The sequence below is a fragment of the Trichechus manatus genome, unplaced genomic scaffold, assembly GCF_000243295.1.
Source record: "Trichechus manatus latirostris isolate Lorelei unplaced genomic scaffold, TriManLat1.0 scaffold00022, whole genome shotgun sequence".
NCBI lineage: Eukaryota > Metazoa > Chordata > Mammalia > Sirenia > Trichechidae > Trichechus > Trichechus manatus.
This window is the reverse complement of record NW_004443958.1, coordinates 24,148,281-24,161,178: the sequence shown is the minus strand read 5'-3', so window position 1 is coordinate 24,161,178 and position 12,898 is coordinate 24,148,281. Positions and strand designations below refer to the sequence as shown.

Here is a 12,898-nt window from a genome sequence, read left to right as displayed (position 1 = left end):
AGATGACAAATGACCTTGCTGAGATCATATGGCTTGTGAGGGATTGAACTAGAGTCTTCTGAGACGCCAGCCCGAATCTGTTAACAGAAATCTTTGTATGATGGAGTCTCATTCATCTGTACTTTGAATCTTTGGAAATTGGCGTGCATTTGGTGAATGCATTTTCCATGAGCCGAATAGGCAACGGATGGGGCCGCAGGTCCGGGACATTATTGGAGCTCACGGGCTCCCACGCTTCTTGTTTTGCAGACAGCTCCAGCCTGCACTCAGCCTACGTCCACGAGAGCACCGTGCACAGCCGCATCTTTCAGATCTTGTACAGGAACGAAGAGGTGCCCATAAACGATGTCGTGATCTTCCAAGCTCACTTGCTCTTAGATGGTGAAAGGGTAAGTCATAGGCCTACTGCCAGCCACAAGCGACTGTTTCTCTCATGTGCCTGGTATATCCATGGCCAGGTAAGTGGTGCATGAAGCAGGAGCTTTAGAATCAGATGGGGATGCATGATCTTAGAGCAGTCATGCACTTATGTGTGTGTATACATGGATGCATGCATGTCTGTATACATGTATGTATGTATGCATGTATGTTGATTTCTTTATGTATTTTACTCTTCCTTTCATTCATACACTTGCTCATTCTATGTAACCTCAAGTAAAAGCCATCCTGCAGGTTTCTCAGAAGCTGGGGGTGTCTTATCTTTCTTTGCACCCCCAGTGCCTACCACAGGACCACACTGTACATGCTTCACCACGACGACTTAGTTGGCAAATGAATGAATGAATTGGACTGGAACTCCTCCTTTTTTTAGGGTCTTTGCAACATCTTCTGTCCAAACAGAAATGAACAGCTCCCACGTGCCCTGTTTGTCCAGCTCTTAGCCCTCACTCATACGGCACTCCTGGGCCAGGGCTGCCTCCCGTGAAACCTCAAGTAACACACACCCGGCGCCACACACCCAACCCACTGGAGCCTTCAGTTAACCCGACCTCCATCTTCCTTACGCCATCACAGCGACGACCGAGTCTTTATCTGCAGCTGAAATGGAAAAGGCAGAAACAAACTCCTGTTAGTGGTGCTGACCGTCTTCTAACTGCCTGTCCATCCCCTTCTCCAGGCTACCTGACCTCCTTTGGACCCCAGGAAGCTGACTGAATGGGCTGCTCATTAGTTCCCTAATCTTTTGGTTTCCCATTGAGTTCAGCCTGTGAGAGGTCCTCCTGGTGACTGGGGGGAGGGAGGAAGGAGAGCGGGGCCAGAGCACTGTTCCCCGGCTCCTTGCATGCCAGGTCGCGCAAGGTTGGCTGTGCCCAGTGATGTGCGTGAGCCACTTTACGCCAGATTTCGAGAGCCAAACGTGCACATCTCTTCCAAATTCCATGTTTAGTGTTCTTACATTGGTGGCTTGAAATCAGATGTGACGGAAGTATTTACGCCACAGAAACTGGCAAATGCTCTGAAGCAGGGCTGTTTATTTTCCCTCTGAGAGCTGGTTTTTAAATATTTACCAGCACGCCTGCTGTCTGTGTCCTACCAAGGTCCCAGCTAGAGTCAGGGGCCGTCCTCCGTTTAGCTTCCTGTCCCGTTCTCATAACCGCTTGCCCTGCTTTACCCTTCAGGCCTGGAGTGGGAAGAAAGTCTGGGGTTAGTAACCGCCAGATACTGAGCTATATCCCTTGTTGCTTCCCCTAAACCCTCCCCACGTTTGTAAATAGTACCTTCCATACAGTCTACTCTGATTCCTCATTTTGAGTAGCTTGTCTGTTTCCTTCCGGGACCCTGGTTGAGACCCGTAATTGAGGAGAGGATAGCCGTGGATTGCCTTTAGTATTAAGGAACTCCCGGTTAGACTGCGTGTCCAAGCCCAGCTCCCCGGGTTCTGATAAGGAAACTGCACCTCAGGTCTCCTGAGCCGCTGTCCTTTGCCATGTCGACCCCACAGAGCTTGCTGGGCAGAGTGGTTGGTAGTGGCAGCAGAGCTGGGGTAGTTCTGGGGTATCTTGGCCATGATTCCATCATAATACCGCCAGTCTCACTCCTATCCCTAATAGCTAAAGCCTTTCGGGCTGAAATTTCCCCACCACCCAACTTCAGCTTGTATGAGGCTGTAACAAGCCTTAGTTCTGAGGTTTAACAGAGTCTGTTTGACAGTACGTATTACTCTCCTCTGCGTACCAAATTGCTTATCTTTATGGCTAATAATTTATTATTGTGTTGGGAATAATCGATAACAGAAGCAAACAATGTTACAACTAATCATTATATCCAAGCCAGTGGCAATTAAAGTAAATTGGATATGCCCATAAAAGCGAAATGGATAAATAAGCTCTTTTCTAATGAGTACCCGTCATTAGAACACCCGAAATACTGCTTATGGCCAACTGGGCAAAGTGTGTGGTCCTGCATGTGCACAGACGTGACCGTGACCAGCCCGCGGGTATGAGGTGCCTGTCCCTCACAGACACCATTCTACACGCTATGGGGCGGAAGAGGCAGCTGTGCAGTGAGGTCACAGGAAGTGCAAAAGATGACCGCGGACAGAACTAGCCACGGTTTAAGGCAAAAGTTGGGATGTTTTAATGAGAGTTGCAAAGAGTAAATGAGTGTGAGGGCAAGGTGGGTATTTTCTGTATATACGCTCTATGTAATTCTACAGAATATTTGACAAGGCTTGCAAAAATACATAAACAAAAAAAAGAGGGTGTGGGGGAGGAGAGTCATAGAATACACTGGGGTGGAAGGGAAAACACAGGCAAGGAAATTAAAGCCTGAGGTAGATGTTGCAGACCAAAGTGTGCTAACATAGCTTTGGACATTGGCAAATGGCAGCCCACATACTTAACACTAAGCTTCCCAGCAGCTAAGGCAAAGAAGAAGGTTGTTGTTGTTGTCAGATGCCGTCAAGTCATTGCCAACTCATAGTGACCCTACGTACAACAGAACAAAACACTGCCCGGTCCTGCACCATCCTCACAATCGTTTTTATGTTCGAGCCCATTGTTGCAGCCACTGTATCAATCCATCTCATTGAGGGTCTTCCTCTTTTTTGCTGACCTTCTGCCTTACCAAGTATGATGCCCCTGTCCAGGGACTTATCCTTCCTGATAATGTGTCCAAAGTATGTGAGATGAAGTCTCGCCATCCTTGCTTCTAAGGAGCATTCTGGTTGTACTTCTTCCAAGCTGGACGTTTTGCCTGATGATCTACTTCTGAAAAATCAGCCATCGAAAACCCTATAGAGCACAGTACTGCTCACACACATGGGGTCGCCATGAGTTAGAGTCAACTCGATGGCAACTGGATATTATTTCCACTATGATAAAAAGATGCTTCCTGGTGGTGAAAAATGACCCTTGAAGAAAGGTGATGTCTTTAACCAAGATGAAGCAAAAGGGAAGGAGATTGAAGGAAAGGTTGTGTGTCTGTGTCTGTGTGTGTGTGTGTGTGTGTGTGTGTGTTTAGAAGGAGGGGCAGGCAGTCAGGTGAATGAATGCTTGAAGAAGGCATTGACTTCATTCTGCAGCATTTTGGGATTAAAGGTTTATTAAGACATCCATGGAGTCATAGGCAGGTGCAATCTAGCTCCAGCTCACCCAGGCAAATTATTTTTCTCCTAGTTCCAAAGGAACTGCAGTGCATTTAACACTGGAGCTTACAGTGAATTTTCATTAACCAAGAAAATGCACGCTCAGAAGTCGGTTGGGAGAGCTTACTTTGCCAACCTCTCTTCCAAGGAACTGGTGGCAAGAAAGTGTATTGCTTGCATCGTGTGTACTAAGAGAAGTCCGTGATTATGCAAAACAAAGCTAGGAGAGGAAGTTATGTATAGTGCTTGGATTCAGCAAAATGTTAACTTTTAAGTGCTGTTTTTTTTTTTTTTTTTTTTCCCCAACAAATTTTAAACCCTGGGGTAAAGATGAATGCAATGCATATGTGCATATGTCTCTGCCTGAGTTTTGCTTAACCAGGAACATGTTTCCAAGGAGGCGGGAGACTTGGATCTCTGCAGGATCGGAGTGTTCTTGCAACAACAGCAACGACCGAAGCTAGAAGTGGGAGAGAGCTTCATTGCGGCAAGATTCATGGACACTTTCTATGCGGCAGGCCCTGTTCCTGGAGGGAACGATCCAGAGTGAATTAAGACTAGTCTCTTCCCTAGTGGTATGCAGATTACTGGGGACACTAGGCAGGAAAACAGCCCAGACGGCTATTGTCAGTGAGCCAGTGGTAGATGGGTGAGCACATGCCTGATATGAACGGAGCTTCCAAATGCCGGCCCAGCATTGCTAGGCCCAGGAATTATTTTCAGAAGAAGCTGGAAACCTGCAATAATAATGTGAAATTGCTTGCTTTTTAAATGCCCAGGGTCACAAAGATACTGAATGGTAGAGCTAGGATTTGAACCCATGTAGCTTGACTTCAAAAGCTGCCTTTTTAATCACTTGCAACTTATTAAGATAAATACATAAATAAATACTATGGGGACTGAACCAAACGTGCCTACAGATACTATTCGAGGCCTGGGCTTCCAGGTTATAACCTGAAGTGAGAAATTAGAACCAAACCAAAACCGTTGCTGTTGAGTCGATTCTGATTCTTGGTGACCCCATGTGTTACGGGGTAGAGCTGCTCCATAGGGTTTTCTTGGCTGTAATCTTAACAGAAGCAGATTGCCAGGTCTTTCTTCCATGATACCACTGGGTAAGTTCAAACCACCAACCTTTAGGTTAGCAGTTGAGTGCAAACTGTTTACACCCCCCAAGAACTCCAAGCAGTTATAACAGGAGACATAAAATGCTAACGTGGAAGAGAAGCAGTGCATTGTGGGAGAAGGGCTCCATCCAGCCCGGTGTGGGGAGAAGTCTGGTCCTGTTGCAGTGTGCGGTACTTAGACAGGGCGGCCCAGCTGAGTGGGGTGGGGTGAGATCTGATACTCAGCAGGCCACTCCTGCTTGTGATGGCAGTGGTGGTCGTTCGCATGAGGAACGAAGACCTAGGGGCTGCCGACCTTTAGGTTTGTGAGAAGCTGGTGGGTAGAACAGGCCGATCCCTGACGTTAGTTAAAGAGCACCGTTTTATTAGCTAAGGGTGAGAGCAGCCATGGACAGGACACGGAATGCTAAAACATTGTCTGAAAGTGTCAGTGGCTAAATGAAATGCGGCTCAAGACAGAAGGAAGGAGCTGCTTTCTAAAGAAGTCGAGTCATCTTGGGAAGTGGCTCTGGTCTCCTGACTGAGCACCCGCTTCCTTTTCTGTACACATGGAAGATAATGCCTGCCGTGTAAGCTTGCCCGAGGCTTAGAGAGTGCCGGCCCTGCTGTCGCCCTGTCCCTCTAACAGGCGGGGTTTCCTCTAAGACAGCTTCACTCTACCACCCTTCCCAAAGCAGGAAGGGTGCATAAACCTGCATAAAAGGGTTCCGGGTCAAATGTACTTGGGAAACAAAGCTCTCAAAAGTCCTGCAGTAAGGAAGCCTGTTACCATTCCTTTTTTTTTTCAAATTGGCTTTTCCCAAACTTGACTAGATAGATGGATGGATGGATTCATCCACCCGTCCATCCATCCACCCATCCATCTTTCCGAGGAGACCTGGTGGTGCAGTGGTTAAGCGCTAGGCTCATCTCTGTATCTCTATCTCTATATCTGTCTACCTACCATCCGTCTGTCTACCTACCTACCTACCATCCATCCATCCATCCATCCATCCATCCATCTATCCTTTCCTTCTGTTCTCCATGTAGTACCCGCAGAATTCCCATGGAACATGCATAGACTTCTGTTTTAAGCATGAATGGCTTATTAACTTGGTGATGAGTTTTTTTTTTCCCCTCTACTTTGGGAAATAGAACAGTTATTTTCTATTTAGAAGGATCTGCCTCCTGAAACCCCTCGGTCTTTGTTTCTCTTGTAGGTAGAAGACGCATTAAGTGAAGTAGAGTTTCAGCTCAAGGTGGACCTGCACTTCACGGACAGTGAGCAACAGTGAGTGTCACTTAGCTCCTTCAGCTGTGATAGTGCGGTGGCCCCCCTCCACTGCCTCCCCACCCTCGGGGCACCCTCGTGGCCATGAACCTCAGAAGTCCTATTTCTGAGAAGCCTCAGTGCCTCTCCATTGTCACAGCTTACCCAGGGGTCGTCTCAAACCAGGTACATTGTAGGCAGGTGGCTCAGATGCCGCATGCTCAGAGCCTGCCTTCCTGGTTTGGTTCAGTGCTGCCTTCTCCAGCCTGCTATCTCCATTTATTCTGGACGCACTATTAATTGGAGTTTTGGATTAACGACTCTCTGCAAACCATAAGTCCTCTTCAGAATCAACGGAGGTTCTGTCAGGATTCTGCCTCTTGATACTAAATATCTGCCATTATGTTTCAACTCCCTGAAAATTGAAAATCCATTTATGCATAACCTGCTGATTAAATAAGGAAGCAGCTCCCTTCTTTTGCGTAACTGCTTCCTTTAAACCTGCTCTGTGCGTCCTTCCTCCTTACTCTGGGGGTGAATTGTCATTTCACAAAGCCTTTTCAGGTTCTGTCAGGTAATAAATAGTCCTTCCCTCAGGTATGAAAACATCCAGTCAAGTGTAACATCAAACTCTAAACTCTCATCCTATGTATAACTTCTCTGCATTGCCCTCTTCCTCCCTCCCACCCCACCCCAGCCCCATCCTCCCTCGGGGCAGGGAACCCCCAGTGCAGAAGCAGGGCATGGTGGGTGGCTTCATGTCTTCCCCCACCTCTTTCCCCCTGTGGCTTGTGGTCCTTCCAGGGTCAGGCACAGTGAAGACGGAGGAAGGTAGAAGAAGGGGCAGGAATTCCTGGTTGACTTGTTCAGTAGCAAGCAGGGCCCTTCATTCACCGATGCCGAGTCTGCCTCTCTAGGGGGTTTTCGTGCATTCCTTGGATTATCCCTATTCAGCAGCCTCCCCCTGCTGTTCTTTGCTATAAGTGAGGCCTTCTGTGGTGGGATCACTCATTCCTTGCAGGAAGCTCGCTTGGGAAGATTCTGCTCCAAAAAACCCACATCTGGACCATGGAAAATTGATGCCTTAATCGGTATTTCTGTGATAAAATTCTCGCCTTCCATGCAGGAGACCCGAGTTCCATTCCTGGCCACTGCAGCTCATGCACAGCCACCACCCATCTGTCAGTGGAGGCCCACGTTGGTTGCTATGATGCTGAACAGATTTCAGTGGATCTTCTAAACTAAGATGGACTAGGAAGAAAGGCCTGGCGATCTACCTCCAGGGACACAGGGAATGGGGCTTTCTTGCCATTCAAACAGTAGCTACTGGAGAGTCTGTATACAGGGAATCAGCCCAATCAAAGTGCGTTAAATTCAGCAATCTGGGCTCTGTGCTCATCAATCGTGAGACATCGGGCAAGTCTCTGCACTTCCCTAAGTCTCAGCAGACTCGTTTATAAAATGGGCATCGTTACAGAATACGCACCTCAGAGGTCTTTATGAAGATTTACAGGGATCGTCTATATGATGAGCCAAGTGTGTGGCCTGCTCCTAGATGTCTTCTTCCTATTTATGGCTGCTGGATGCAGTGGGGCTGGGCTTTGATGAGTGGCTTCCTTTCTGTAATGCAAAGAAGCACTTAATCACAATCAGAGTGGGGCATTTCATGGAATATACAATTAGCTAAGAGGAAGCCAGACACTGGGGAAGAATTGAAAATGCCATATTTTTTCATTTCCATAAATCGGGTTTAAGAATGATGAGGATTCTGTAGCACATCCTGGGGGTGCACATTAAGCTGTGAAGTATGACCAGGCTGGTAGCTTCTTTAGCCCCACACAGGCCTGGGCAGGAGCAGAGGCTCAGGGCGCAGGGTTCTTGAAGTCCGTCTGGTTCAATGGTTCTGAATGGGGTGGGGCCAGTTTGCCCCCAAGGAACATTTGGCAATGCCTGGAGACATTTCGGTTGTCACATCTGGGGATGGGGAGCTGCTGACATTCTGTGAGCAGAGTCCAAGGATGTTGCTAAACATTCTACAATGCACAGGATAGCCCCCCTCCAGAGGGTTATCTGGTCCGAACATCAGTATTGCTGTGGTGGAGAATTCCTACTCTAGGCTGACCTCACCTTTATACCTGCTACTCTGCAAAGGCCCGTCTGCTGGACGGAGACCTGGAGCTCACTGCTGCCCATCACGGCCCATCTGCCCTGGGAGGCTCTGTTAGAGCATTCTTCACATCAAGGGGCAATTCATCCCTTGAGTACCTTCCCTCAGTCCACCTCCGTTCTATTCCTCGGGATCACCCAGGAAATTTCTCGGGCTGGATGACAGTTCAGATCAGCAAAGCTCTGTAAGTCGTTCCGCAGCTCCAGGTTAAAGCCCAGAGCTCTTCCTCGCTCTGTTTTTGTTTGTTTATTGCTGTGTGTTTGATTATTTTTATTTCTTTTAGAAGAATCCAGGCATTCTGCCTCTCAGTACTATCCAGCTTATTTCTATCTTTTCTAAACTCTGCCTCCCAAGAACTGCATTAATTGGTTCTGTCCATTTCAGAGCACAGAACTATCACCTCCCTCTTTTTAAGTCTTTACTCCTGTGAACATGACCTAAATTCTTGTTAATGTTTTTGACATCTCTGAGAGCCTGACATGCATTTTACCTCCTGTTGGTCAAGATTTAAGGATATCTCTGTAATTCCTACCAGCCTGTGTCTGAATAGATTCAAAGCCATATGGTGCATTAAGTCAGAAAAGACTGCGAAGTCCGACAAACCTGTGTTTAGAACTTTAGTTTTGCCTGTGACTGTGAGCAGTTAACTCACGTTGGTTCTGCTTCTCATCTCTAAGTGCAATAGCCCTAGTAAATACATCATCTGATTGTTGTACAGATAAAGGAAAAGCACCGTGTTTGGTTCATCGTAAGGCCTTAATAAATTGTCAGAATTTAAGTGGGTGTAAATGTTACCAACCTTCTGAGCCCCCTGGGGTGCCCGCTGCCCCCATCCCCTCATTTTGTCCTGGTCTCCCCGTGGAGTTGCACTGGCTGCAGTGTTGCGGTTGACTCTTTGCCTTGGCGTTTTTCATCTGCACACAAGCTATAAGCAACAAGGGTTTCAAGGAAGCAAAGCCTGTTGGGCTGGGTCTTGGGAGACCGCTTCCCTCACCTTCCCTTCTCTGCGCCTCGGTTTCCTTGTCTATGGAGGAAGGAGACGCATCTCTGAAAGCTCTCTGAGCTCTCTGACCCTCTCCCTGAAAATGCTGCGGCCAGCTCTCCTGCCCCTGTGGGTCAGAGAACCTTGCAGAGTCTGGGTGATTGGTTTTCAGAGCTTGAGATTAGCGCCCATCCCTCATGAGAGGGATAGCACGGCTGGCTTTTGCCTACGGAATAATTAAATCCCATTTGATAACTGAAGACTCTGTAGTTGGGTCACGCCTGTGCGTTGGTTTCTCTCTTAGGAGTCGGGCACGTACAAGGTCGGAATGCTGAAGCAGAGGCAGGGGGTCTGGAATTCCTGCGGAAGCTGGGCACACTAGTCTACCATTGTGCTTTGGGGGTGTGTAAGTCTCTTTTAGGGCTGCTGTAACAAAGAACCATGAAGTGAGTAACTTACAAGAACAGGAATTTATTGTCTCACAGTTCTGGAAGCTGGACGTTCAAACCAACATGTTGACCTGGCCATGCTGTTCTCCGGAGTCTCTAGGGGAAGAACCTTTCTTGTCTCTGTCAGCTCTGGTGGTTCCAGGTGTCCCTCGGCTCCTAGATGCATCTTCACGTGGCTGTCTTCCCTCTGCACGTCTCTCTGTGTCTCTTCTTCTCTAATGACACCGCTCGGGTTGCGCTAGGAGCCAGCCTGCTCCGGTGTGAGCCCACGTTACCTGATAACATCCTTTTAAACAAGTTCACGTTCGCATGTACCGGGGCTAGCAGTTGGCCGTATCTTTTTCGGACACAATTCAGTCTGTGACAGGAGTCATCTCTTCATTCAGTCAGTTGCTCACTTTAATAAGTGAGCATTTGATCAGCTTCTCCATTGTGCCTGATACTACGCAAGGCGTGGGGTTACACAGATGCATCGCTCACGGTTCCTGCCTTTAAGCAGCAGGGATCTTCAGAGAAGGCAAACCGACAAAGGCCATGCAGTGTCTCAGTGCAGCGCTGGTGACTCAGGGAAATGAGAGCAGATGGGGGGAGAGCTGTGAAAAGGGTCTTGTTCATCACTGACGTGAGATTTGGCGCCAGCGACGATGGGGTGGGAGCCCTCGACCTGTCGCGGAGCAGCTGTGTAATGTCCGGTGAGTTCTTTTCCTGCCCTGAGCCTCAGTTTCTTCATCTGCAATCCTGGGGAAATGGTTTCTTCCAGGCAGAGTGCTTGCAGGGATAGACAGCAGGGCACATGCACGGCGCTTGTTCCGTAGCGAGGCCATGCTGTGTGCGCACCTGGGTGCGGCAGGAACCACCGTCGTCACTAACGCGAGTCCCGTGCTTGCCTTCCAGGCTGCAGGATGTGGCCGGGCCGCCCTTGATCAGCAGCCGCACGCTGGGGCTGCATTTCCACCCGCGGAGGGGTCTGCACCACCAGGTCCCCGTCATGTTCGACTACTTCCACCTGTCGGTGATCTCCGTGACGGTCCACGCCGCCCTGGTGGCGCTGCAGCAGCCCCTGATCAGGTACTACATCCTGAGTGAGCCCTGAAGTACAGGCGGCCACTTCGCTTGTCTTGTTACACTTCTGTTCCAGGTGTGACCGAGAAGTGGCGTTTGCCAGGAGAGACCAGCACAGACCAGAAGAGCTTCTTTCAGGCTAAAGGTTTAGACTGTGGGGCTCACTGAGGGGAATGGGAGGTGTGTGTGTGTGTGTGGTGTGTGTATGGGTGTGTGGTATGTGTGTGTGTGTGGTGTGTGTGTGTGTAGGGGGTGTGTGTGATGTGTGTGTATGAGTGTGTTGTGGGTGTGGTGTGTGTGTATGGGTGTGTGATGTGTGTGTGTGTGAGTGTGTGTGTGCAGGTGTGTGCACTTATAAGTGTTCATAGAGGACAGCAGGAGTCAGGGGACCCTGGCATGGAGCTGGGTGCTGAAACTGCACGCTCAGATGGGACCATTGGACTGGATGCCACGCCTGGCTTCACTGCTCTGTAGCTGCATGGTATTTGAGAAGTCACCTAAAGTCACTGAACCACGGAATCCTCATCTCTAAATAGGAACACTGATGTGTCCAACCCACACAGGGCTTTCTTTAGTGAATCTCAAGTAAGGATAGTGCCCGGCCATGAGAGGGACCCCAACGCCCTCAGGTGCTATGTGTTGAGATGCACACGCCCACCCCTGAGGTCCTCTGCCTCCTCCTGCTCCCTCAGTGAATTGTCCCACCGTGCCTCTGAGGTCCGTGAAGCGCTGAGGCTTTGTGATTTCTAGGCATTGAGGGAGCGTCCTCAGGTGATGCAAAAACCTAATGTGCTTGGCTGCTAACTGAAAGGTTGGCAGATAAGTCCACTCAGAGGTGCCACAGAAGAAAGGTCTGGTGATTTACTTCTGAAAAATCAGCCACTGAAACCCTAAAGAGCACAGTTCTACTCTGACACAAATGAGGTTGCCATGAATCGGAATAGGCTCGACAGCAACTGGTCCTGGCATACGCTGAGGGGCATAGGTGGCAGCAATAACCATCAGCTTATACTGTGATTTTCAAACATGGACCTGATGTGGCTGACTCTGTGCCTCAAGTCATCTCACACGTGCAAGCAGGCAAAAGATACACAGGTGCAGTGGGGGATTTAGGGATGGATCTTGCAGCATGGAGTTTGGGGAGGATGACTTTCCCATTGTTCCTCCTCAGGATGGCTTCTCAGGGCTGGGGTGCACATGCATGTGGGTGAGACTCCAGTCCCACCAGTGTGTGTTAGGGACTTTGCTGTCCGTGGCCTGAGCCACTGTACTCTGCTGCGGTCAGTGAGCAAGAACTGAGATACACCACCCTGGACCATGGAATGTGACTGTGAGGAGCTGCCCACACAGTGGATGCCTGCACCAATCCCATGCCCATCTACAAGTTCCTTTGGGGGCTCTACTTGCTAATGGGGCAATGTCAGATCCTGACCGGGATTGGCAGAGGTGATGTCAGATCCTGACCGGGATTGACAGAGGTGATTTTGGGTCCTGGCCGGGATGGGCAGAGGTGATGTCGGATCCTGGCCGGGATGGGCAGAGGTGATGCCAGATCCCGGTCAGAATTGGAGATGTGATGTCAGATCCTGGCCAGGATGGGCAGAGGTGATGTCAGATATTGGCCGGGATTGGCAGAGATGATATCGGATCCTGACCGGGATGGGCAGAGGTGATGTCGGATCCTGGCCGGGATTGGCAGAGGTGATGTCAGATCGTGGCCGGGATGGGCAGAGGTGATGTCAGATATTGGCCGGGATTGGCAGAGGTGATGTCAGATCCTGGCTGGGATTGCAGAGATGATGTCAGATCCTGGCCGGAATTGGCAGAGTTGATGTCAGATCCTGGCCGGAATTGGCAGAGTTGATGTCAGATCCTGGCAGGAATTGGCAGAGGTAATGTCAGATACTGGCCGGGATGGGCAGAGGTGATGTCGGACCCTGGCCGGGATTGGCAGAGGTGATGTTGGATCATGGCTGGGATTGTCAGAGGTGATGTCGGATCCTGACCGGGATGGGCAGAGGTGATGTCAGATATTGGCCGGGATTGGCAGAGGTGATGTCAGATCCTGGCTGGGATTGGAGAGATGATGTCAGATCCTGGCCAGAATTGGCAGAAGTGATGTCAGATCCTGGCCGGGATGGGCAGAGGTGATGTCAGATCCTGGTCAGAATTGGAGAGGTGATGTCAGATATGGCCAGGATTGGCAGAGGTGATGTCAGATCCTGGCTGGGATTGGAGAGATGATGTCAGATCCTGGCCAGAATTGGCAGAAGTGA

At 49.5% G+C, this 12,898-nt stretch overlaps 1 protein-coding gene across 1 annotated transcript in view; it reads left to right on the top strand.

The window, feature by feature from the left end:
• Nucleotides 1–12,898, top strand: part of FAM135B (family with sequence similarity 135 member B) — a 157,202-nt gene that overhangs the window by 64,744 nt on the left and 79,560 nt on the right. The window contains exons 3-5 of the mRNA XM_004373023.1: nt 250–389; nt 5,913–5,983; nt 10,455–10,628. Of these exons, the coding sequence (XP_004373080.1) occupies nt 250–389; nt 5,913–5,983; nt 10,455–10,628 (385 nt within the window). The remainder of the gene's footprint in view (nt 1–249; nt 390–5,912; nt 5,984–10,454; nt 10,629–12,898) is intronic.